At 39.0% G+C, this 22736-nt stretch overlaps 1 protein-coding gene across 7 annotated transcripts in view; it reads left to right on the forward strand.

Moving 5' to 3' along the window:
• ripor2 (RHO family interacting cell polarization regulator 2) overlaps positions 1 to 22736 on the forward strand; it is a 72390-nt gene that overhangs the window by 20939 nt on the left and 28715 nt on the right. The window contains exon 1 of one of the 7 annotated variants that reach the window (XM_032580852.1): positions 807 to 1133. The exons of 4 other annotated variants lie outside the window; for them this stretch is intronic. Coding sequence is in view for 1 of the 3 variants with exons in the window: in XM_032580850.1 (XP_032436741.1) it covers positions 22478 to 22514 (37 nt within the window). In the remaining 2 variants the exon portion in view is untranslated. Of the gene's footprint in view, positions 1 to 806; positions 1134 to 22364; positions 22515 to 22679; positions 22700 to 22736 lie in introns of those variants that run through there. 2 more of the 7 variants (XM_032580850.1, XM_032580853.1) reach the window with 2 other exon arrangements.

Raw genomic sequence — 22736 nt, forward strand, 5'->3', positions numbered from 1 at the left:
ACAAAACACTACCAGCCTCAAAAAGCCCCAACACGTTAATAAAGGTTTCCAATTTACAACAATCACAGCAACGCAAGTTAGAAAGGCATGGTCAATATTCTGGAGTCTGACTGGATCACAGAATATGCTCTGTGACCATTTAATGACTCTATGATATTAAAACACTTCTTCATTCCCTGGATGTGAACAAATTAAAGTCCCGAAGGCTTTCTCTCTCATTGCAAGGCGCCAAAAGTCTGACTAAATCAAAGTAAAAGCTGATGAATTGAAATATGCGCTAAAAAGAAATGAAGTCAAATAAATATAGCATACTGCAGGTGTGGCATGGCCAAATGTTGCTGATTGCTGAAATATTGCGCAGAACAATTTAGTCTTTTGCAATTCGCTAAAATTAAAACAATAATGATATGAAATTTTAGAAACAACTACCTGATTTCTTTGTACATGCAAATGTAAAATAAAGTGATATATTGCAAATACTGCACTAATTACGTAAAATAAAATCAGTCTGAAATTAGAAGCCTTCTTATTTTACCATATGTATTGTTTTTATTTAAATTTTAGGCTTAAAAAAAAAGCTGATTCAGCCTGATTTATATTGGATGAGAAATAACAAAAGGACAAACACATATCATGGTGTTCAACCCCCACCACCTCCACCACATGATGGAGTCTCGGGGTTATTCTTCTCAGATCTGGGTTATAAAACCGGCTGGTCCCGCCCACTCGGTAACATCTCTGGTCTCTGATTGGTCCGCCGTTGTTGAGGAGGAGCGGCTGAAACACAAACTGGAATGTGTGCGGGTCGGCTCTGTGTTTGCCGTGTGTGGACGTCTGGCTGCGACGTCTGATGATCAGGGACGAAACGACGATAACCTACTCACCGCTGCACGCTTCTTCTGGGTTAAAGCTTTCTATTATTTGTTTTAAAAGCTGCGCCGGAAAAAAATCCTGCAAGAAAAATCAAGCCTCGGCGCTGAAAGCGAAGACGCACTTTATTTTTTTTTGCTTTGTTATTTTTTGTTTTGTTCCATTTTTTTGTTTTTTTTTTGGTAACGGATGGATGGACAGGCGCAGGTAGACGGGAAGAGACGCAGTTGAGGAGCAGCTATTACTGGTGAAGTTTTGCAGAGGTGAGTTGAAGCATCCGGGAGTGCAGATACATGCAGAGCGTGTTGGATGGGAAGCGTCTCTGAGGATCAGGGAGGGAAATCTCCTTTCTCCCCCTCTCTCACACACAGCTGTGGAGAGGGAAGATCTTCCATTCTCTGGGGCAGTGGGTTAGTAGACCAAGGCGATGCATGAACTGACTGATGCAAACGGACAACAGCCAGCAGTAATTTAATTCATAGTTCTGGTTGTGCAGATGGTAAATATTTAGTACTTGGTCAGCTTTCTAAATCAATGTTTTGTTTGGTTTTCTCCCCTGTTCCATCTGTGAACCATTGCAACTAAATAAGCTAAACAAAATTATTTAAAATGGATGCTTTGATCCAGAGATTTACTGATCATTTTTGTGACCAATTTCCAAACAATTATGTGAAGCAATACTGATTTTAGTTAATTAATTTTTTTTAAATATATATTGAAAAAAAAAACAATTTTAGTACTGTATGTAAATCTTATAATGCATATCTATAGTATACCACACTATTCTGTCACAAGCAATCATCAGATATTTATAATGGGACCAGAGGAGATGCCACACTGTGTGAGAGAGAGGGCAATTGGTGTTACACTTCACTTCAGCAGCATTTCATTCTAATTTCAAAACATTATTAGAGTTGATTATAAATTATCTTCAGCATTTTATAGTAGTGATTAGTCTAGTTAGCACAATTAGCAGAGCTAGCTTTGCAGAATGTAAACATCAGTCTCTGGGGATCCCCTCCAGATTTATTCTGTCAGATTTCCAGAACATTGCCTACATTTCCTAATCTAACATGACCTTTGATGCAGACTCTGCAAAGGTGTAAATGAGAGCCATTTTGGTATTATGTTCATCTTCCTGTAATGCAGCAGCCTGAAGGAAAAGCGAGCATGCCATTCGCTTCCATTCTCCAAGCTTCCAACACTTGGCTTATTCTAAGAAAAACTTATTCAGCTCTCCTTATTAGAAACTTCCACACAAAAGAGTGTTGCTTTCAACACATTAGCTTTCAAATATGGTGCATTCGCTGACTGGTGTGCACATCGTTTCTCCTTGGTGAGGCCCACTCTGCACCTGAAACATGAGGTCCAGCCTGATGGTTTTAGGAAATTCCTTTGCAGATCTTTTGCTGATCATGAAGGTCAAAGGTTATCATTGCCACCCACAGTGGACCTGCCGGTTAAATCAGAGTAAACAAACAAAGGATCAGGTCCATTGTCTTTAAAGTGTCCCACCAGTTTTCTACCTGCTAGGACGCCTTTTAGCTGTCAGCTGGCATTGCATTTCCAGCTGCATCTCCTTCACGCTGATCAAAGGCTTGTCCTGCATTCACAATGCTCTCACATATTTGCAGTTTTATCCAGATCAGCATGCTGTGCAGTTTGTTTTTTCCCCTCGCAGGCTGCCTGTGTAGCTTCTGGGGTAAAAGTTTTTCTTTATTTTTTTTTAAGTGCAGCGCCAGTCTGACTTTGATATGGTTAAGTGGAAGCGCTTTGCTTCGCTGCCAGGCTGTTTGGGCCATGCCTAAGCTGAAAAGGGGGTTGGTGTGTGTGCCTTTTTTGTGCCAAGCTGAGAGAGGCTGCAGGGATGCAAGACCGGCGTCTGTTCCCACAAGCTTTCCCATCACCTTCTCTCCACTTTGCCACAGCCGGCTTTTCATTCCCTGCATCTGCTGCCCTCGGTCTCAGCCCACTTTCTTTCTCCTCCTTTTCTTTTTCTCCCCGTCTCTCACTTTCTCTGCCACACACATGCAAAGACAAGAGCACACGCACGCACACCCCCACACACACACATGCACTCATTTCCTTTTTGTTTCCCCCCGAAGCCTCATTAAAGAAATTATGACTGTGTGGTTTGGAGGAAAATCAGACGCTCTGTCATTTTTGTTGGGTTTTCCCCTTGCCTTTAAAAACAAAACAGCCGTGTTGACGTGAGCAGAGAAAACCAACAACACCTGAAAGCTAACTTTTTTTTTCCTCTTTATTTATGACTGACAGTTTCTTAAAGCTCAGGGTGATGTTACATCCAATCTGCTCACTGGTTTTACAAACCTTGAATGTTCAGTCTAATTTAAAACAAAGCAATAACGTGTCTTTACTGTTTTTTCAATCTAATTTGAGGTTCAATCAATTTGAGGTTTGATATTAAGACAATAGAGGATTGGTAAATCCTTTCTTTGAGCTGATGAATCTTATGCTGCCGGATGTTTAACAGCCATGCCACCGTTAGCTTGCTAACTTTAGTTTTAAATTACTCTTAAGCATTGTTTTTGTTTTTACTGTAAATCTACAATATTGCCAAAGGTCTTTGGTAACCCACAAAATTGTTGAATTCAGATGTTCCACCCACTGTCATGGCTGCAGACCCTAGGCTTGCAGCCTGCTTCTTCAAGCATTTATGGGAGCGAGGTCAATGGATGCTGAGGTGCATAACTGAAAATTTTATCCAGACTGTAGCTACAGATCTATGATCTTTATATGGACCACAGAGTAGCTCAAGATCAGTGTACAGAGAGCTTAGAGGAACGGGGCCCTTGGCCGAATAGCCTCATTCATGCTTATATCAACAAGAGCAATGCAAAGTGTTGATGCAGTGGTGTATGCCACCACTGGGCTGGATATATGTTTCTTGAAGTGAAAACCTATGCCTCTCTGTCTGGAAATCCAGTAGATGGGTCTCTGTTTGGTAGTTGCGAGAATAATTGAACCTCGTCAAGTTTAAAGTTTGGTGGGTTGTAGTGTCAGTCTGACTCACAAATATGAGGTCAGACATTGACCTCCCAAAAGATTTGACTCTGTTAAAGGAGGATAGTTTGGGCTGACATATATTTTTAACCCTAAGAATTAAGAATGATTAAGAATACTCTTGGCAATACAGTGTATTTCCGAACTACGTCTATCTTTTTTAGGATAAGAAAAGCTTCCTGGCAGCTGGTCAGCAGTGTGCCACTCTATGCTCTCTAATTATCGTACCATTCGCTACAATCTTGCTCTTCCTTGGGAAGAGACTACTCACAAATGAAGGGCTGTGTAACTCTCAGTGCTGTAGGTGATATCCAGCATTCATAAGTAACAGGCAAGTCTTGCTTTGTGATTTGTCCAAACATTTGACAGTCTTGCTTGATTTCCATCTTCATCACGCTTGCTTGGTTGGTATTTTCTGTAGAAAGGGGGACTGTAACACACAGGAAGTGGCAGGTTTGGATTTGAAACAGTGGTATGTAAAATATGTGCTAGTGGCATGTTTGTATCCAGAGTCTCTATCCAGTTAGTCAGTGTTGCTGTGAAACTACTGTATATATCACAGGCAATAATACTGACAAGTCGCCACGGTATGTAAGATGGCCATTAAGAAAACAGGGTGGCTTTAAAATTACAGGCCAGCCGCTGGGTGATGAAACATTACTTTTGTCTATGTTTTATTCTTTCTGCTGTCAATGCTTTGGAAGAGAAACACATTTTAGAGGACGCTTTGCAACTTTTCTTTGGTTTTATCCAAATCAAAACATTTTGGTAGAGTCATCATTCAACCCCATGCAACATAAATTACTATCTATTTTAGAGCTTTATTATAATATTGGTGACAAAATAATGAGTTTATTTTTGGTCCAGTTCTCAGATATGAAGCTCTTGACCTTCTCTCTTCCTAGAACAGCCACTTGTACGTCCTCTTGATGTTGCTTTTCTGTCCATATCTTTCTCCGTCTACGAGTCGTGCCTGTAAGGGAAGGGAAACGTTCTTACAGAAGGAGAGTCTACTTTTTTTCCTCACTTTATTGATGGTGTGAATTGTTGAAATATTAACTGTCCTTGAGAATGCAATTTACACAGGACCCTTTTACTGTTAATATTGCACTGAGATTAGGTTTCAGGATGCCTTAAATGATTTAAACTATAAACATTTTGATGGTGCCACTTGGTGCATAGGAATGTCAAATTCACCTTTTGTAACGACTGAACCATGAAAAAGCAAGACTCTTTGGAAAGCAGCATTGAACTTTATTTTGATAGCTTAGGTACACTGGTACTCTGGAAACTCCACGTAATACATAGGATTTTATTTTGAAATGCCAAACTAACTCATATTTCCATTTCACTGACGTAGTTAAAATAGTAAAAAAGTTAGGCTTTTGTTGTGAAATGTTGGCATTTCTGTTTATAATGTGGAACCTAAATTTGCAACAATCTAACCTGTCAAATATGGAGTCTTTTATTTTGAAGATCATCTGCAAAATTTGTGTTAAACTTCCAGCATAACGTCTTTTACCATCACTGGTTTAGTTCTATCAGCAAACGTTATTTTGGAAGTCTTAATTACTCATTACGTTAATTGCTGGTTTTGGCCCATTAGGAATTTAGATCGTTCTTTACTTTTAATTAAATTTTAGAACAGCGTGACACTTACACCGAGGGGTATCTTTGAGGTTTACACATAAGACATGGAGTCTCCGTGTTATCTGGATGATTTCTGTCTTTTCTTAGGCAGTATATGTGTAAGCGAGTGCGAAGAAACTCCCTGCAAAGCAAAATCAACAAGGATGCAAAAGCTCTGAATAGACGGCCACTAGACTGAATACTCATTTTGCGTTTCAGAATCTGACAACTCTAAAGATAAACAGGAAATTGGGACAGTCTATTTAAAAACATAGAATAAAGTTATTTTTAATGTCTGTCAAGGCGCTTTCAAACTTATTTTTAGCAACAGTCTTTCAAATTGTTGCACAAAGTTTTCATAAAAAAACCTTCCTGTGCTTGTTGATCATATGCAGAACAGACGGAGACAAACGTCCCATCAGGTCAGATAAGGTGAGTTCCTGCTTTAAGTCAGAGGTTATCTGGCCTCTGGGTGACTGCAAGGCCTTATCGGCCTGACCTGACAGGTCCAGTCATGCAATCACTGCATCCTCACAGGGTGTGGGAGATGATTCTTCCTCGGTTTGGGAATTTTTAGTGTCAAGAAGGCTGTTGACTGTTACTGTTGTCGGTATGTGGAGGGAAGGGCAGAGTTTGGGAGTGGACGGCGATTGGGACTGAGAAAACTGGAAGGAATGATTTATGGATGTGGGCGATGGTCATTCTCTGGGGCTGGTCGGCAGGACCGGAAAGGAGAACAGTGATTGTGGCCACACAGGTTGTTGTTTCTGGGAATGGAAATCTAAATGGTGATTTTACTGAAACCAGTTGACAAAATTGCGCAGTCATTATCCTTAGTTAGATCCAAGATAGTTTTTTTTTTTTTATCCACCTACAATGAACTAGTCAATATTATTCATATGATTGATAGAAAATGTAGTTCACTCCATGTTTGCTTCTCAAAATGGCTGGAAATGTCACTGTTTATTAAAGCTTAAAAATGTACATTTCTTCCTCTTTATGTGATTATGTCTTGTGTTTTTATGCTGTTATGTAATGTTTTGTTTTTGTAGCATTTTTTTCCCTGTTTTATGAATGTTGCAACATGGATGAACTTTCCTTACCTTTGCCTTACTGTAATTGCTCATTAAGGTGGCTAGACCTACACTTTACTTAATTTTAATTACCGTCCTTACTCTGTTAAAATGTGTCAAAATGAATAAATTGTTTATAAATATCCAGTATTTTCTGAATCTCCTCAGTGATAAAGCATTGAGCTGAGCTGAGTTTAGCTCTAGTAGAAAAGACATATAGAAAAGCTGCAGATAAAGGAGACTTTCTTGGAGGCACTGCAGCCTTTTGGACTAGTGCTGATTAAGCAGAGCCCGCTCTCCAAGCTACAAATAAGAAAAAAAAAAGAAAGTATGCATTTTATGCACTGCTTCCAGTGATATCACATCCAAGTCATTGCACTTATACATTATAAACACAGAAACCATCTGTTGGGGTGGATTTGTGGGTGTTTTCTCCACTTAAAGAATAAGTAAGAAGCAGTACTTTATGAGGAATGATGAACAGTAGAGTTATGTCCTGCTAGAGGACGAATGTGAGTTTCTGAGGGACATCTACTGCTATGAGCACTTGCTCATTTCTCTCATGGGTTTTCCATCTTTCTCACTTTACTTTTCTGTCCCACTCCACATTTCTCACTCTCCATCCCTCCCTGGATCTTTCTCTATTCCCTTCCCATCTGTTTTCCTCCCTGCCTTCCCCTCCCCGTCCTGTCTCCAAACTCCTCCATAGATACAGGCGAAGAATTTATGGAAGGGAGTTTGAACCTATCCTCACCCTGCTTCTTGCTGTCTCCGAGCAGATCAGCACGACATTCCTTGTTTGTGCATAAATGTGAAAATGCTTTCCCCTTAATCATCAGCTCTGACTGTGCCACAGATGAACTTGATATCATGAGTGAGCTGTGATATTTGACGTACTGCCAGGGAGTTGTGGCTGCTTTATGACTGCCATAAGCGTTTTAGGGTCATAAGCTCATAATCTGTTTTGGTATGTGGTGCTCTGTCTCTGCAGAGTCCAGCAGATAGAGGATTCACTGTTGGCCCCCATCTGTGTGTCATGATCCCTTTATGTCTGCTGCTTTGTTTTTGGTGGCAGGGCGGCAGCACACAGATAACAGATTGGTGACACATCCAGCTGCAGCCGTCTGGATGGTTTTCCCCGTGGTTGCTGGCAATAAGTCGGACATGAGCTGTCAACATTTCTGGGCTGTGACGGCTCTCTCAGCTCCAGCCTCCTGCCATCCTGATGCTCGTGTAAAATAAAGGGCACGAGCATCCTGGGTGACGAATGTGTTTTTATGGCATTGTGCAATAGTAGGATGGGGTTTGAACGGCCGTTCGTGCTGTTAGTAGCTTTAAAGTTTGGTTTCTCAACAAAATCGTCATTATCTAAAGATGCTGATAAGAGCGCCACTTAAACCACTACTAAACGAGCTTTGAAATCAATATAAACTATATTTCTTCAGATATTGGAAATACATTTTCTAGCATCTCGTCTTTATTTCTGCACACTTGAAATGTTGCATAAAACATTTTGTATTTCCGTCCATCCTGCTGGAAAGTGAACCTCAGTTTCAAGGCTTTTGTTGCCTCTGTATTTCACTTAATGCACCTTTTCATTAAATTTGTCCAGATTTTCTGCTTGTGCTGGGGGAAAAAATGGTCCCACAGCATGATGCTGCTCCTATGTTTTTTCATATGAATAATATATTTGGAGTGATGTGCATTCTTAGTTTTTACTCAAACTATGTATTTTAAAGCGTATTTCTTTCAAAAAAAATTTTTTTTCATTCTTCCATAAAGGCCAGAATTGTGAAGTACTGTATGTCATAATGTCTTGTCAGATTTTCCCACCTGAGCTATGGCTCTCTGCAGCTCCTCTAACGTTACTTTAGGCCTCTTGGCTGTTTCTCTGATTATAATCTCCTCGTCTAACCTGTCAGTTTGGGCATGTTGATCGGTGTCCAGTTGTGTGAAACTAAAGTACACTAAAGTTCAGATTATGGATTTCACAGCTCTGAGATGTTAACAGCTCGGTATGATCCACTTTAAGTTTCTCCCTAATCCACTTTTTTAATAATGTCTCCACAATGTTTCTGTTCTCTAATAAACTTCTTAAACTCTTACAGAACAGCTGGATTTACACTGAGATTAAATTACTAATCAGGAGACTTTCTGGGTTTTATTTGGGGGTGTCAAAGTAAAGTGATCTTTTTCAGATTTTTTTTTTATCTGTAAAAGCTTTAGAAAACTTTACGGTGCTGTTATGTTGCTCTATTGCACACAATTCAAATAAAATACACTTAAATTTGTGATTGTTAAAGGGACAAAATGTGGAAACGGTTTAAGTCATATGGCTACTTTTACAAGATGCTCAACAATTAAAATATAATAGATCAAGATTTTAAATTGAGGCAACGGAATAACATGATTAGAAGAGAGATAAAGTAGGTCCCATTTGAAAAAGATTTCATTCGTCTTCTTGTCTCCAGTTTTCATCTGAACGGTGGGTTTGTCTCGTAGGGTGAGCAGACGTGCGGAGAGACGGATGGTAATAATATAGCATGAAAAACCTTTTACATTTTTTATCTTTATCATTATTCACTGACTCAGTTTCCCCCCTAAGTGTGAGATTTTTTCTCTTTTATTTTTTAAAAACTTTTTTAATATTTAGTTTCACATAAAAAAATCTGAGAAATGCTTCCTCTGCTGGTACCAGACAGCCGCTACACTACTAAGGCCTCTCAATCTCGAGTGTACTTTAGTTGTTAAATGTTTAATTTCTAGTGCTTCATAAGTGGCTGTATTAGAAGAGCTTCAAGACATATTTTATGGCCCTTCTCCCTGCTGAGTCTTTGCTCCGAGCCGCCTAATGGTCTCCAGCTGAAACATGTAACAGTGAAACTAGAGTCGATGCAGACTGGCGCGGCTGTATCCTCCAGTGGATTTCTCTGCCAGGGATGGATGATTTTTAGTTTTATCGTGATTTTATTTTTTTTCTTTTCGGGATTCAGCAGCTTTGTAAATTGTTGTTCTGCAGTTAGGATTATGGTAATGGCTTCGTCAAGGCTACAGGAGGGATGAGTAGAACATTAATCCACCATGAACAGTTTGGAAATTACACCCAGAGTGATGTTGCTGCTGGGATGTGTTGCACTCCTATGAAATAAATATAACTGGAGAGTGTGAGCTTATGGGCTGGTACGTTTAACTGACTTCTGGAGCAGAGAAACATCAAAAATGCTCAAATTAATCAGTAGGGTTTACATAGTTGTGCCTCGTTTTGTTGTTTAAAAGTCCGGTGATTTGTGCAGTTTACGAACACGTAAAATCAGAAGCATGACATAATTTTCAAACCGTCCGTTTATGGATTTTTCTCTTTTATTTCATGCTCAGTTTGCTGTAAAAGCCATCGCTATCACAGTAGCTGCCATCAGCGAAGAGAATGTTATCTTTTACCTCTAAAAATAACAAATGAAGCTGAGACAACCGGCACAGGCCTGTTTATGTGGCGCCTGCATTCCGGCGCTGCAGCATAGGAGGTCATTTTTCTATCAGTCACATAAAATGAATGGAACAAAACAGCAGGTTCTCATGCTTACCGGATGCGTAACAAATTTATTAAATCAATATTGGGATCACTTTAGGTTAAGAAAAATTCAGAGAAATTTGAAAAATTCATGTCCGGATACAATGAAACAAAGTTATTGTAGCATCATACGTTGTTTAGATATTAAGTAAAGATAAGTTTTGTTTTTTTATATATCATTTAAAGGAACAGCAGCAACATTTGCTTATCAATCTTGACCAAACTATAAACTGACTTCTAAAATATTAGAAACGATAAAAAACGCAAGTTGCCTGAAATGTCATCTTCATACACAATTTAGTTTTTGTAATCTGTGAATACTTTGCAGTCTTGGAAAAAAAGCAAAAGTGACTACATCCGTCTTAGTTTGTTCTTTGTTTGTAATGATATCCGGACATTGCATCATTTATTTCAGCTTTTAATTCATGTTAGAGAAAAAAATTATATTCTGGAAATTTGCCGTATCCGTGTAATCTAAACCTTCCTCTGTTGCTGCAAAAAGCATAAATGTGATTTAAAAAGAAATCTCTTATTCGGTAGATGGCCTTGATGATGGTATGGGTTACAGTTCTCAAAAGGCATTACACGCTGCTCTCCGCTGCTGAAATGTCAACGACAGCTGCCTGAATGTAACTTCAGTCCAGACACGCCTGACTTAATCCAGTCATCTGTCCATTTAAATGCCACTCTGTATCCCGATCCTAATTTTTTTTTCTCGGCCCCACGAGGATCCAGATGACCTATAATTAGAACAGAGTGACTATAATCGCATCTCAATGACAAGAGAGGAAGTCAGACCACTCTTCCTGACCCAACGGGGTCAGGAGGAGCGTCCGAGGCCTTTGAACTGCTGGAAAAGTCTCTGGAATGGCGAGGAATAGGATTTAGCTTTTGTTAGGCGATGACTGCAAAGGAGAATATGAGAATATGTCAGCTGCGGTGACAGAGGTGATGAGGAGATGAAGCGGGGTTAAATCAGGACACTGCCAGCATGCTCTTTCCACCCCATTTTTAGAAAATTAGATTTTATCTCAGACTTCATGTGATGGAGCTGATTTCTCCTCATACGTGCAGACACTCACAGAAGGAAGATTGTTTTAACAACATTCCCACTGCAGCACATTCGGCCCCCCAGTTTGTGTTTAAGTAAAGCGACAGTCAGATGATTCCTCTTATTATTTATATGGTCCGGCCTGTTTTCTGTGTTGGCGTGATAAAGCTCTGCTTGTTTAGGGTCACCAGGGAGGACACAGAGATCAGAGCGGTCTATCTGGGTCAGGATTCTAGGATTATTTTTGGTCCAAGAAGATTCTCACTGCAAAAAAAAGTAAGCAGGAGTCATTAGGGTGTGTCATTAAAATCACTTTTTTATTCATATCATGACACCTTGTTTAAAAGTCGGCCAAAGCAAACGCCTGATTTTTAGCTTGTTATAGAAACTTTATACATGATAAATACATGTTTTAGATGGTTCTGTCATGGGTGTCGAGCTCTAAAATCAGACACAAACAGACGTGTTTACATCTCATCACTCCTGTCATTTAGAGGGCGTCTGTAAAGCCACTTTTAAAACAACACACGTCTCTTTTAATTTTCTGCTTAACTGAATTATTGAACAAAATAAATTCTCAATTCTCAGTGTAAAACGTGTTTATTGTAGGAAGGATGTAAATGCCATTTAAATCAATGTTCAGAGCTTTGTGGGAACTCGTTACTGTCACTGGGTTGGGTTTACAACACCTCTTTAGCCAAGGCAATGCATTTTACACACTGATAGCTAGAGCATGATCAGATTACAGTGGCTGGAGTTCATAGACTTATAATCTGCCATGTTGTCACTTTTACATGACAGACAGATGCTTGTTGTGACTCAGTATTTGAAAGGTGTGACATACTGTATATTTAAGCTCCATAATGCATCAAATCATAATTGTCTAGAATGTGAATATTTGGTTGGTTAATGTATATCAAGTGTGATGCATTTATGTTTTGCATATTGATTATATATTTGACCAGTTGGAGGGACTGTGAGGTGCCTTTAATTCCCACAGCTGATATCTAGTTTATCAAAGTAAATAATGTCTTTGATAAACATTATATAATGTTTATATATATATAATGTATATATACATTATACATAATGTATATATACACATTATCTGGGTCTTATATAATGTTTATATATAAACATTATATAATGTTTATCAAAGAAAAGACGCTAGAAAAGGTGAGTTGCTTGTCTTTATCGTCACAGTTTCCAGCAGCAGAACGGCAGTTATGTGTTGTGTTAATATTGTGCAACCCCAATTTAGGAACCTGCTATTTGACAGGTTACTGTTAGGATTATTAAAACTTTAAGATCCTGTACAGACAGGTTTGTGTTTTATTATTAACTTGACTCCTTGAAGCAAATTCATCAATCAGTCCTTTATTATAAAATCTGTCAAGCTTTGTCTTGTTGTCCACTTAGAAACTGTGTTTTATGTGCTCTGACATTATCATGCATTTCCGTCATTAATAGCAGTTCTTGCTAGAAAGAAAAATATACTACACACTAGATAAAGTGCACACATGTGTACTGATGTGTTTACAGTTTACAGTGACGGCAGAAAGCGATTCGATGGCAGTGGTTGGGTATAACATGGTGACACAAAATATCAAATTTGTCTTGAACCAAATGATTGCTTTCGACTTTGCAGTTATTGCCGTGCAATTACAGCAACACATACAGGCCCTTCTTGGTTATTAAGATATTTTGGATCACTATGGGAACCTAAAGGTAACTAAGCAACTTGTGCTCCTTTTGACTCCAAACACCTGTTAAAACTCCTCAGGCATCAAGCTCGTTCTACTTGGTCTTTTCTCAATACATACAGATTTTCTAGTAGCCCAGTCAAGATGGTTGACGCTTCTTTTTTCAGTCATCTGTAATAAAACATTCTTTTCGCTGTAATTAAATTTAACATTAACTAATGGAACTAAAATACCGTCTCAATTCTGCTTTCCTCACATCTTCACCAAGCTGAGACATTGGAGCATAAGTCATTAATATTACTTCCTCGAAAGTGGGAGAAAAATTCATTTTGATGGATTAAAAAATATGAAATTCACTAATCACATCTTTAGAACCTTAAAATTAAAAATCTTTTGACTGTTTGAAACATTTTTCTATTGCAAAATCAAATGAGTAAAAATGATATGTTAAAGCTTTTGGTGGCCAAGATTATGAACCTTGTTATTAGAACTTTTGTATTTTTGACTCTTTTGTTTTTTGACCTGCTGGTGAAAAGATCCTTGCTAAAGAAATATGTTAATAGTTGTCCCACAGCAATAGAATAGTGCTTCCTATACCTTTGTTATGTCATTGGCTTGTTGTAGAAACTGGAATAAGACTTGTCTGACTTTCTCTCAGTTGGGTTCATGTTCAGTGTTTGCTCGCTGTGAGAGATGAACTCTATTATTAAAGGTGTTTCATCTTCGCCTCACACATTTTTCCCTCCACACTGTCATCTTAAAGCATTTTCCTTCCTGTCTTTTTGCCATTTATGAGAAATCTTTCAACTAAGGATGAATTAAAGCGCTGTCCACAGGAGGGATGCATGCTTTCACCTCGGCACTAGAATATAACGAGCCTCTCTGTTCTCAAACTCATTTGCTCTGTAAAAGTAGCTCTAAATGAGCAAATCTCAAATTTGATTAAGAAGCAATATCATGAGCCTTCTGCCCTGTAGGATAGTCAATTCCCATTTGCTTTACGCTTCTCCCATCTCTTTGCTCTGGTGGTTTCCCTTAGACAGAAATGTGCTTGTGTTTCTGGGTGCTCTGCAGATTTATCAGTGTCATGTGCTTTACCTGCAGGCGATTTGAATTCAAAATACGTTCTCTCCAAGACTGCATGAAGGTTAATGTGATGAAAGGAGGATTAAAGCTTAGTGACTGTTGTGGCTGTATGAGTTTGAGTCTGTATCTTGGCAATGCAGAGAATTTAAATGGGTCCAAATGATGATTTTGCTTTTATAGGGAGGAAAACTATTCTCATCAACTTTGGCGTATGTGAAAATATGCCTGCCCTCCTTATTAAATCATGAATTAACCATAAAGCTTTCATTCAGTTTCTATAGCCACACAACATTTTGATTATTGCCTGATGTGTAGAATCAATAAATCACTTAAAGATAACTTGTTTGACAACAGGAAATGGGTTAAAAAATCTCAAACTGTTCAGTTATCAGCTCGTGACCTTCAGGTTCATTTCATTTAAGTTATGCAGTAGGACAATGATCCAAAGCACAACAGGAGCAACAGAATTTGAACTTTTGGAGAGGCCTACCGGTACTCAAAATCTGGAGTTAAATAACTCCGTCTGCAAAGAAGTGTGGGATAAATCTCCTTCAGTGTGATTCTAAAAGATTTATTGCCTGTTATCACCAATGCTGGATGTTCAGCTGTTGCTGATAGAATGTCAAAACCTGTTATTAGCCCCTGGGGAAATAATTCAATTTTGAGGTGGTTGTTTTGGATAGTTTGTGTTCCCTCAGTAAAGGAAATCTTAATTTGAAAACTACTTTTGTATTTAGTTGGTTATATTTTCCTGATATCAAAATTACTTTGATTTGAAACTTTTAAGTGTGACAAAAAAAAACTAAAAAACTTGTAAGGTTGGAAATACTTTTTCAAAGCGCATGCAGGTATTTTGAGAGCAACCTGAAGGCGCTCTCTCAGGCATCGCAGACCTTTCATTTCATGAAGACGATCAGAGGAAATGAAAATTAGAAAGAAGCATCTTTGCACGTTTTGGCTCTGGGCTGGTAGATAGTTTTAGCTTCTATTCAGATCCAGTTCACATAAACATGTAATTAGTTATAGCTTCACTTGTACGCGTACCCTGGCGGCTTTTCCGTCTTCGCTGGAATGCATTATCTCATTTTGAGTGGTACCTGGATACATATCATCGCCTCAATCACTCGGATTTGTTCGGTTGCAAAACTGCTTGATTATCTCCCTCAGGGCTGCTGCTGCATATTCATACTCGGCCTCCTGTCTTTTGCATAAGACCTTTAATTATCTCCTCCCTGCTTTAATCTCTAATATTTTTTCACTTGTACGATCACATCATTTCATGGCAAGTGCACAAAGTTGAAAAAAAAAAGAAAGAAAATCATTTACCATAAGCTTGTTATGACTTCGTAGAGATTTAGCAGAGCATCTATAAACTTTAGAATATTGATAAACATTTTTTTTGCACAAGTCAATATTTGGCACTTAAAACACCCCAGCCCTGTAACAAGTGTGTGTGTGTGTGTGTCCTACTTCTCTGGAGTTGGCTCATAAGCAATGCCTTACGTAACTCACTTCATCCCATTTTGTCTGCTGTTGCCATGGTGAGTTTAATTTATACAGACGTTAAGAATTAGTCTTCTCTTGTTAACATGAGCTGTGGGCTGATGCTGTTTTTGTTATGTTTTGGAACAGCTCACACTTTGAAACACACACTGTGGGAATTTTTACAGGAGTTATAATTGTGAGTTGAGCTGTGCGCAGTTGTTTGAGTTTGAATGAGGAGGGTGAACAGGGGGCTGTCAGCCAAATGTAAGGGTTTGTTTAGCGCGCTAACGTTCAGTGGCAGAGGAAAACTTGCGATGATTAATGGGATCATTAGAGAGAATCATTTAGAAGAGCAGCAGGGTTTGTTTACGTGCAGGGATTATACACAATGATACCGAAATTGAGCTGCCGCCTGTTTTGCAAATTTGCAGAACTTCTTCTATAACTCGTGGGATTCATATCTCTCTAAAAGCTGAAGACTGGAAGCTTGTTTCATGTCAGAGTTTCTCTCTGAAGGAAACTTTCACCCCAGTCTCAGGTCTTTTGCAGATTTTCTTCCAGGATTGCTCTGTATTTATCATCCCATCATCTCTGACCAGCTTCCGTGCTGCAGCTGATGAAAAGCAACCCCATGACATGATGCTGCCACGACCATCCTTCACAGTGGGGATGTAGTGTCGCTTGAATTTTGGTCTCCTCTGACTTTCTTCCACATCTTTACTGTCTCCCCTGAAGAGTTTGTGGCAAACTGAAGCTAAATTAACCTCTTGTGGCTCTCATTCAACTTTTTTTTTTTGTCGTTCTTCCACAAAGCCCAGAATCAGGAACTATGATCTAATGTTTTATCTGCACATTCTCCCACCCGAGCTGTGCATCTCTGCAGCTCTTCCAGAGTTACTGTAGGGATCTTGGTTGCTCCTCTGATCAATGTTTTCCTTTCCCAGCCTGTCAGTTTAGGTGAATGGCCATGTCAGAGTGAGTTTGCAGATTTTCCTCTTATTTTCCAATGATGGATTGAACCTCTGATGGTCAAAGTTTGAGATGTTGTTTTGTAACCTAACCTTTCTTTGAGCTTCTCCACAACTTCCTCCCCAACCTTTCTGCTGTGATATTTGGTCTTTGTTAGTAATGTTCTCTAACAAATCTCTAAGGTCTTCAAAGAACAGCTGGATTTATACAGAGGTTAAATTACAAGCAGATGTTCTCCATTTACTGATTAGATGACTGGGTTTTATTTTTGGGCCATCAAAATAAGGGGGTGAATATAAATATGGTGCAATTTTTGTAACTTTTCACAATCGTCCACCACTTTGTGTTGCTCTACCACCTAAAATCCCAACAATGAAACTTGTGGTTGTGGTTGATTTTAATATCGAACGCTCCAATGGGTTGGAAAACAAAAACAACTTTTGCTCTGTGGTTCAAATCTTTTCGGAGTGTTGCCTACATGCATCAGCTCTTTGGTGACAGATTTAAACAAGCCGCAGATGACTTGAGTAAAAAGCTCTGAGCTTGAATTTAACTGCTAAGCCAGAAGTAGTGCATAAAACTGAAAGCATTTTTATGCTCATGCCAGGGTGCAAATAATCAGACAAATTATTTGAAGGGCCTGAAGTCTGCAGTTGTTTTTGTGGTGATGCGTAATAGCAGAAAGTCTGCATTGCTCTCACAGGAAATGACACAATGTGATGCTGAGCAGGGTGACGAGGGAAATAAGGAGATGAAGAATAATTTAATAAAGTCCAAGAGGAAGAAATGAGTCACACTGTCTCTTGGAAAAGGGTCTCTGTTGGAGAATTTAGGACTAATATCTGAGTCACCTCAATGCTTCTTAAAAAACATGAATGGAGTGTTGTTTTTGAAGCTGTCTACAGAATTTGAATCCAGGACTTTGTTGATTGAAGGCAATCCTGGCTACTCTGCAATTAATCCAAACACTTCAAATAAATTACGTTTATTTACGTGGCAAAACTTAATAATAGGTGTTATTCGAAGGCAGTCACTTTACAAGAAAAACAGATGCAGATGTAAAGTGCATGCAATCTAAATATATACTAAATGCTCAACGATTAAAAAACAGATTTGTTAAGAACACAGATATGAAAGTATTTTTTAAGGATACGACACTGACAAAGAGGCAAATTGATTCTGATCTCTCCTTTATATTTGAGTGTCTTTTTGATCGCTTTCTATAAAAGATCAGTGGCTTCTCATTCATCTCCTCCTACCCGTAGGCACTTTATTGACTTTAATATACTTATCCTGTATGTTCGTCACCCTCTGAGCTCAGCGTCCGCAAGTACTGACACAGCTAAGTAACGGTCAAGGGTAAGACTAATACATTACTACTTATTGGACTTTAGAGCAAATTGGTCTTGCAACAGATTCCCTGCTCTGCGCCGCCTCCTCCCATTTACTAATTGCGTATTTGTCATATGGTGACCCCTGCCAAGTGGAGCTCAGCATACTGATTGGTTTAATGCTTAGATATAAAAAGAAAGAATAAAAAAGCCCGAAAAGCAAATGTATATTTCAGTCTCGGATAAAGATAAATGGGCTGAAAGACAGCTGCATTTTCCATTGTTAACAAACCCCAATGCGGTCCATCTGGCTTTTAAAAATGAAAACAAAGTGTAAGGGTTTTTATTGACTCAAAATGAGGGAATGAGGGAAAAAAAATCTTCATTCATCCTGAAATGTGGCGTTTCCTTTGGTCATAGTTTGAAAGTGAAAATCTAGAAGCTTGTGGGTGACTGGGAACATTTGGTATACAGTCACATAATTTATTGAGTGAAGGAGTCGGTCAAGAGAGCTGAGTTTTCTGACTCCGATTTTTATATATTCTACTAATAAACTGATAATAACAAGGAAATTGTGAATCTTAAAAGATCAAAAGTGTATAATTAGTCACAAATTAAATCCACCAGTTTCTTATTTGCGTCCTCTTGATGCCAAACATTCCTTCCAGGTCCTGAGATACTAACATTTGTTTTGTCTTCTTATTGTGCCGCTTGTATAAACTTCCTTTGCTTTTATAGATGTCGGAAATGTGCTTAAACCACAGACATGGTGAGCATATTTAAAGAACAGATGTTATCCCTGCTTCTGAGGGGAAAGATGATTATCTTTTTATAAAGTGGGCGAGTTCCTGGAAATGCATGTAGGCCAAACAAAGCCTCCACCTTACAGTTAAAGGCAGGTTTTTCCTGTGGAAACAAAAAATCTTCCTCAAGTATGGGGTGTGTGAGGAAACATTGCTTTTTTTAAAATACATACCCCCCCCCCCAAAAATAAATAAATAAAATCAGAAACTCAAACACATCATGTGTACCATTTGGGAACATCAGTATTTATAAAATACCACCTTTGCTTCTTTTGCTTCCTATAAACACAGGAAATGGAAAGGAAACAAGGAGAGTGCTCTGAAGAGTGTCCATCATGTTCTGCTGTTAGCCAGAGAGCATTAGGTAACAAGATGAGCTATCATTTCCCACTCGCTGCTCTTATTTTAGACTGTACTGAGTCAGAAAGTCAGAGAAATAAACATAGAGCGCAGAAAAACACTGAAATGGGCCCAAATAGTGGTTTTGGCTGGGTGTTATTGCAATATTAGTGGTTAAACATTTTGTGGAAAAGTATTTGCCCCCTTACAGATTTCTGCGGTCTTTGCTTTTTCACCACACTTGAATGTCTCAGTTCATCAAACAAAAGTTAAGTTAAAAAGCCATCCAAGTTAACCTGGCCTTATGTGAAAAAATGAATGACTAACCTTTGGTAAGTCAGCTTTGGGTTCAGCTTAAACACCTGGAACAGGAGTGAATCTTCCCAGGAGTGACCAGCCTACCAAACTACCTGGAGCTCGTTGACGACTCTTTCAGGAGCTCGCAGCACAACATCCAAAGCACTATTGACCTGACTTAATCATGATTCAACAAGAATCAAAAATGGCGTCCATTAGAGAGATCAAAGTTGAAAAAACATTTGTAAATTAACTACGACAATCACCAGGACTTTTGGTAGAATATTTTGTGGACTGCTGACACTAAAATGGAACTTTTTGCCAAGTATTATCTGTTTAAAAAAAAAAAAAAGAAGAACATCACACTGACGTACAAACATTGTGGTAGTGTTAAGTGTCATGAGTCTTCTTATTGTCTAAGATCCTGGATGACGTCTTGTAATTGATGGAACCTTGAACTGTACAATCAAACAAAAAATCCTGAAGAATGTTTGTGACCGTTAAGCTCAAGAAAACTTGGGGTTACTGCAGGACAATGGTCCAAATCACAACAGCAAGTCCAGCTTTTAATGCCTTAGAAAGACAAAATAATAGAGGTTTTGGAGTGGTCTGGTCTTAAGTCTACCACATCTTAAATAGCCACTTCATTCTCAAACACCCTGAATTTCTACAAAGAGGTCAAAATTCCTACACAAGAGATGTTACTTTTTGACATTGGTTTCCTTATCAATTGAAATCATTTTAATGAAATTGTAAGAACCAGAAAATCTGAGAGGGGAAAAATACTTTACTGCACTACATAAAAGTCCTTTGAATATGATATTGATACACAAAGTGTAGTTTTTGATTAATCACTAACAGTATATCCTTCAAAACAGGATCTGATTGATATTAAATTTTGCACAATGGTACTGTGATAATGGTTTATCCCAATCCTTGTGATAAAGATATCAAATTATTTGTCTGCCAAACTGAATAAAATCCACTATTACAGCAGGTGAAACTCTTTCTACAGCCATTGGTCACGACGGTTGAGTTGAAGACTCACAGCTGCTGAGGTCCTCTGTGCTTCAGGAGATCTTGCTGCTATTATTAGCCATTGTTAGCTTTTTGTCCTACAACTTCAAATCGGCTCATGTTTCTTCGGTGTAGAGTCTTTGTGTTTCACTCTGTCTGGCGCTCAGACTGAATGTGACAATATCAGGTGGACGGCTCAATCAGTTATAGTGCCTTGGATGGTGAGCCAATAGTGTGTGGGTGTGCGTGTGTGTGTGTTTGGGTGCATTTGCATGATAACGCAGGTCTCACCCTGCCCCCCATATGGCTGTTGTCTGTCTTGTCTGGGGACATAATGAGAAGCAGGAGAAAGCAGGGTTTGTTGAAACTCAGGGGTGATGCAACCAGCCTGAAAAACATCCAGTGTTTTTTCCTGCTGCCTCCATGTTTGCAAAGATGTTTAACTGGAAACTCTATAGGATGATTTATGTAGTTTGTGTCAGGACAAAGAGCTGACTCAGGAGAGCTGATTCTTTGGTATGTTGGTACGGTTTAATCAGATTTGATGAATTTCTCTGTCTCTCTTGCTCTCTCTCTCTCTGCGACTCTTATCTCTCAGCTCTGAACTGAAATGACTCACAAAAAACGTTTGCAGCTCTCAGCCTATCGGCGCCATCAACACTGGAATCATTACGTATTATTTGATGGTTAGATTTGCTCTCAATTTGTGATTTGCTGAATTTTCTTTCTGATTTAAGTGTTATTCTACCAATTTTTTTCAGTCTCAATAAATCGAAACATTTGAACTGCTCTAATTTACCACATGAACTTAAATAAACCCACATAGTACAGTTATAAGGATCATTTTGCAGATTATCTCGCCACAGTCTAGTAGCCATGTGTTTCCTCTTTCCAAAGCAAAGTGCTCCGTCGTTACGTTTGAACTGAAATATTGCTGTCATCGAACCAGGCTATCTCAGGGCACGGTTTCAAACATGTGGCAGCTTTGGTCTTGCTTTACTTTCTCAGAAGCAGAAGAACCAACTAAAGTTGTTCTTTAGCCTCTGCTGACATTTAAGTTTTAAATAAAGACGGTAAAATGTCAGCATCTAGGAAAAGTATGCATAGGATTTGTTTAGATTTCATTATGTTACAACAAAATTGTTGTGCCATTAGAGATGGCTTGGATGAATAAGTTTGGATGAAGGACATCGACTCTTGAGGTTTGCCACAGATTCTCAACCCAACCTGATGATTTAATCTAAATCAGAGGTGCTCATGTCAAGTTCACAAGAGCTACTCTTCTGCAACTTTTAGACGCATCCCTTCTCTGACACACTTGAATGAAACGAATGCCTCTGTAGCTGCATTTTGTCTCGGCTAGTTGGAGCAGGGATGCATCTAAAAGTTTCAGGACAAGATAGTTATGCAAAATTACACAATATAAAAATATTTAAGGGGTGTGAACGGCTCTGCGATCATCATTGCTTCTGTTTCTTTAACTTGTTTTTGTGCCTAGCAAACCAGAAAAGTTGACCTGCTCCCATTCTGGACTTCATCTGGATTTTACAATATCCACCTGCTGCCACCTGCACAACAGTTTAGACGTCAAAGTCATTTCTCTCCAGGGGAAGCTGTAATTTAGTTGTCTCAGCAGACCATAGTCTCTTTGGGCATCTGATCTTTGCCACATCATTATCTGACGGCTATATTTGGATGCTTCGTTGTCTATTTTCAGCTCGCTCTCCAAGTGCCCATGTCAGTCACACTGCTTTCTTCTCCTTTAGGGAAAAAAAAGAGAAAAGAATCCAAATCTGCTGCTGGTAAATATAGACATAGTGATAAAAGGTGCTTCAACTACAAAAGGGACTGATTAGATAATCTTTTTGCAGAGATGATTGGACTGTCAAACTAAAGAAAAAATGTCTTTAGGAATACTTTGTGAGCCAATGTCGGTCTGGGGAGCTGCATATTGTCTTTTAGCGCAGATATAAACTACCTGCACAGCTGATGAAAAGCAACTGTTACGCCTCAGGCAGGTTTCACAGCCTGAGGCGTAACAGTAACAGCTGACGTTTGTTTGCATCAACGTGGTGACGGAGCTCTAAAGAAGGTCGAGACGTGCTGGGACAGGCTCTGAATGCTGCTCATCCACATGGAGAGCATCACCAACGGCGCCTAATCCGCTGCTGCTCTGCACAATGCTCACTTCACTCTGCTTATTTTCAGGATTCCTGCTTAGTCTGGACAAATATGGAAAAGCACAGAATACCCTTTCACTGTTTTCCAGGTCGGGAAAAGCATGGAATCAAATAAGAATAAGGAGAAATGTTTGCGTTTCCAGACTTGTCCTTCCTTCTTTGTGTCCTGCTTCCTACCCTCTGTCCTTCCTTTCCTCTCTCCATCCCTTGCTTCCTTCCTTCCTTACAGGTTTTTGAAGCCTGTCATCCTACAAATATTGCCATAAAATTCATAGTTGGTATTTCGTATTTTACAGTAAAGTTGATTCTGG

Source organism: Xiphophorus hellerii, chromosome 13 (assembly GCF_003331165.1).
Source record: "Xiphophorus hellerii strain 12219 chromosome 13, Xiphophorus_hellerii-4.1, whole genome shotgun sequence".
NCBI lineage: Eukaryota > Metazoa > Chordata > Actinopteri > Cyprinodontiformes > Poeciliidae > Xiphophorus > Xiphophorus hellerii.